A 1183-nucleotide genomic window follows, 5' to 3' on the forward strand; every position below is an offset into this window, starting at 1 on the left:
TTGGCTCATCATTTTGATAGGCAAGCCCAACTTGACACGTCAAACTCAAAGCCCGTGTGGGATAGCTCGGATGGTTTGAGTCAACCCGTATTGACATCTCTACAAAAAAAACTCTACATTATTGATACTCAAAGGAGACTTTGGAATCTTGAAGAATGCACGGAGGCGAATTCAGGATTTCAAAACACGGATGTATGAATGTGAAATTCATCAAGATGACCTACATTATGCATATTATACTAGACAAGGAGCCCAGAAATGGGGACAAAACAAGAAAAAATTCCATGAAAATGTGCACCAAGATCATAAATAACTTACACACTTGGATTATCAAGGCTCTAGGGTACCCCGCACCCCTAGCCCCACGCAAAACTTTCATCGTCACCATGTAAGACGAGGCCAACTTATCGATAGATGGACATTGCTTCAGTTCATACAACCTTTCGATAGGTGCTTGTTAGATCTTATTAAGCTTTTCTGCTACGATGATAGGATTTGCTTTTGCTATTGTATTCTAACCAGCATTCCTATAATCAAACGGGCAGTTGTGTTTGTCTGAATAATGATGAACTGCGCAATAAAGATCACCACATTTGCAACTGAACCCCGTTAATCCCACACGCTTACGACAAGCTATACACTTTTTCAAACCCTCTTTTGACTTCACTTGTGAAATCTGAGAGGCTAAATCTGCAGATGCAACCGCTGTACCTGCAAGAGCAAGTTCTGATTCATCGCTGCTTGAGCTTCTGCGTATGACGTCTTTGCTGGATGCAGCTGCAAGCTTTGCATGTTCCTGCTTCAGTAGTATCATGTCCTTTTGACACTTGGAACACATATTCATCGTAGTTGCACTACCGAAAAAATCACAGTCATTGATGCAAAGGACGGGGTCTTCTGGAGCTCGACAACCTGTCTCTTTAGATGACTCCATTTCTACAGTTAAAAATCCAAGTTCAACACCACAAGTGTCACGTCGGAAATCCTATTGGGCCGGACTGGCACCCGTAACCGAGGAGGCCCAGGAGAACCAGCTCCAGCTTATACTTCCCATGCATACCTCTATGACAACCCAAAATTCGGACAGCATCATATCGCATACAAAAGGAAACAATCACCTGTATAAGATCAGGCACACATATATATATGTATATACAATACTTGGCCATTGGAGCCATCACGT

At 42.5% G+C, this 1183-nt stretch overlaps 1 protein-coding gene across 1 annotated transcript; it reads right to left on the reverse strand.

Annotated features, from left to right (window-relative positions):
• Positions 1–514: 514 nt before the first annotated feature.
• Positions 515–934, reverse strand: LOC124895141 (zinc finger A20 and AN1 domain-containing stress-associated protein 8-like). Its single transcript, XM_047405590.1, has one exon. It carries the CDS (start codon positions 932–934, stop codon positions 515–517), a length of 420 nt encoding a protein of 139 aa, XP_047261546.1.
• Positions 935–1183: the final 249 nt, after the last annotated feature.

The sequence above is a fragment of the Capsicum annuum genome, unplaced genomic scaffold (genome assembly GCF_002878395.1).
Source record: "Capsicum annuum cultivar UCD-10X-F1 unplaced genomic scaffold, UCD10Xv1.1 ctg80172, whole genome shotgun sequence".
In the NCBI taxonomy this organism is placed as follows: domain Eukaryota; kingdom Viridiplantae; phylum Streptophyta; class Magnoliopsida; order Solanales; family Solanaceae; genus Capsicum; species Capsicum annuum.

What these genes read in the sequence shown, in the direction of transcription:
- LOC124895141 (XM_047405590.1), bottom strand. Translation starts at nt 934, where the DNA reads ATGGAGTCATCTAAAGAGACAGGTTGTCGAGCTCCAGAAGACCCCGTC.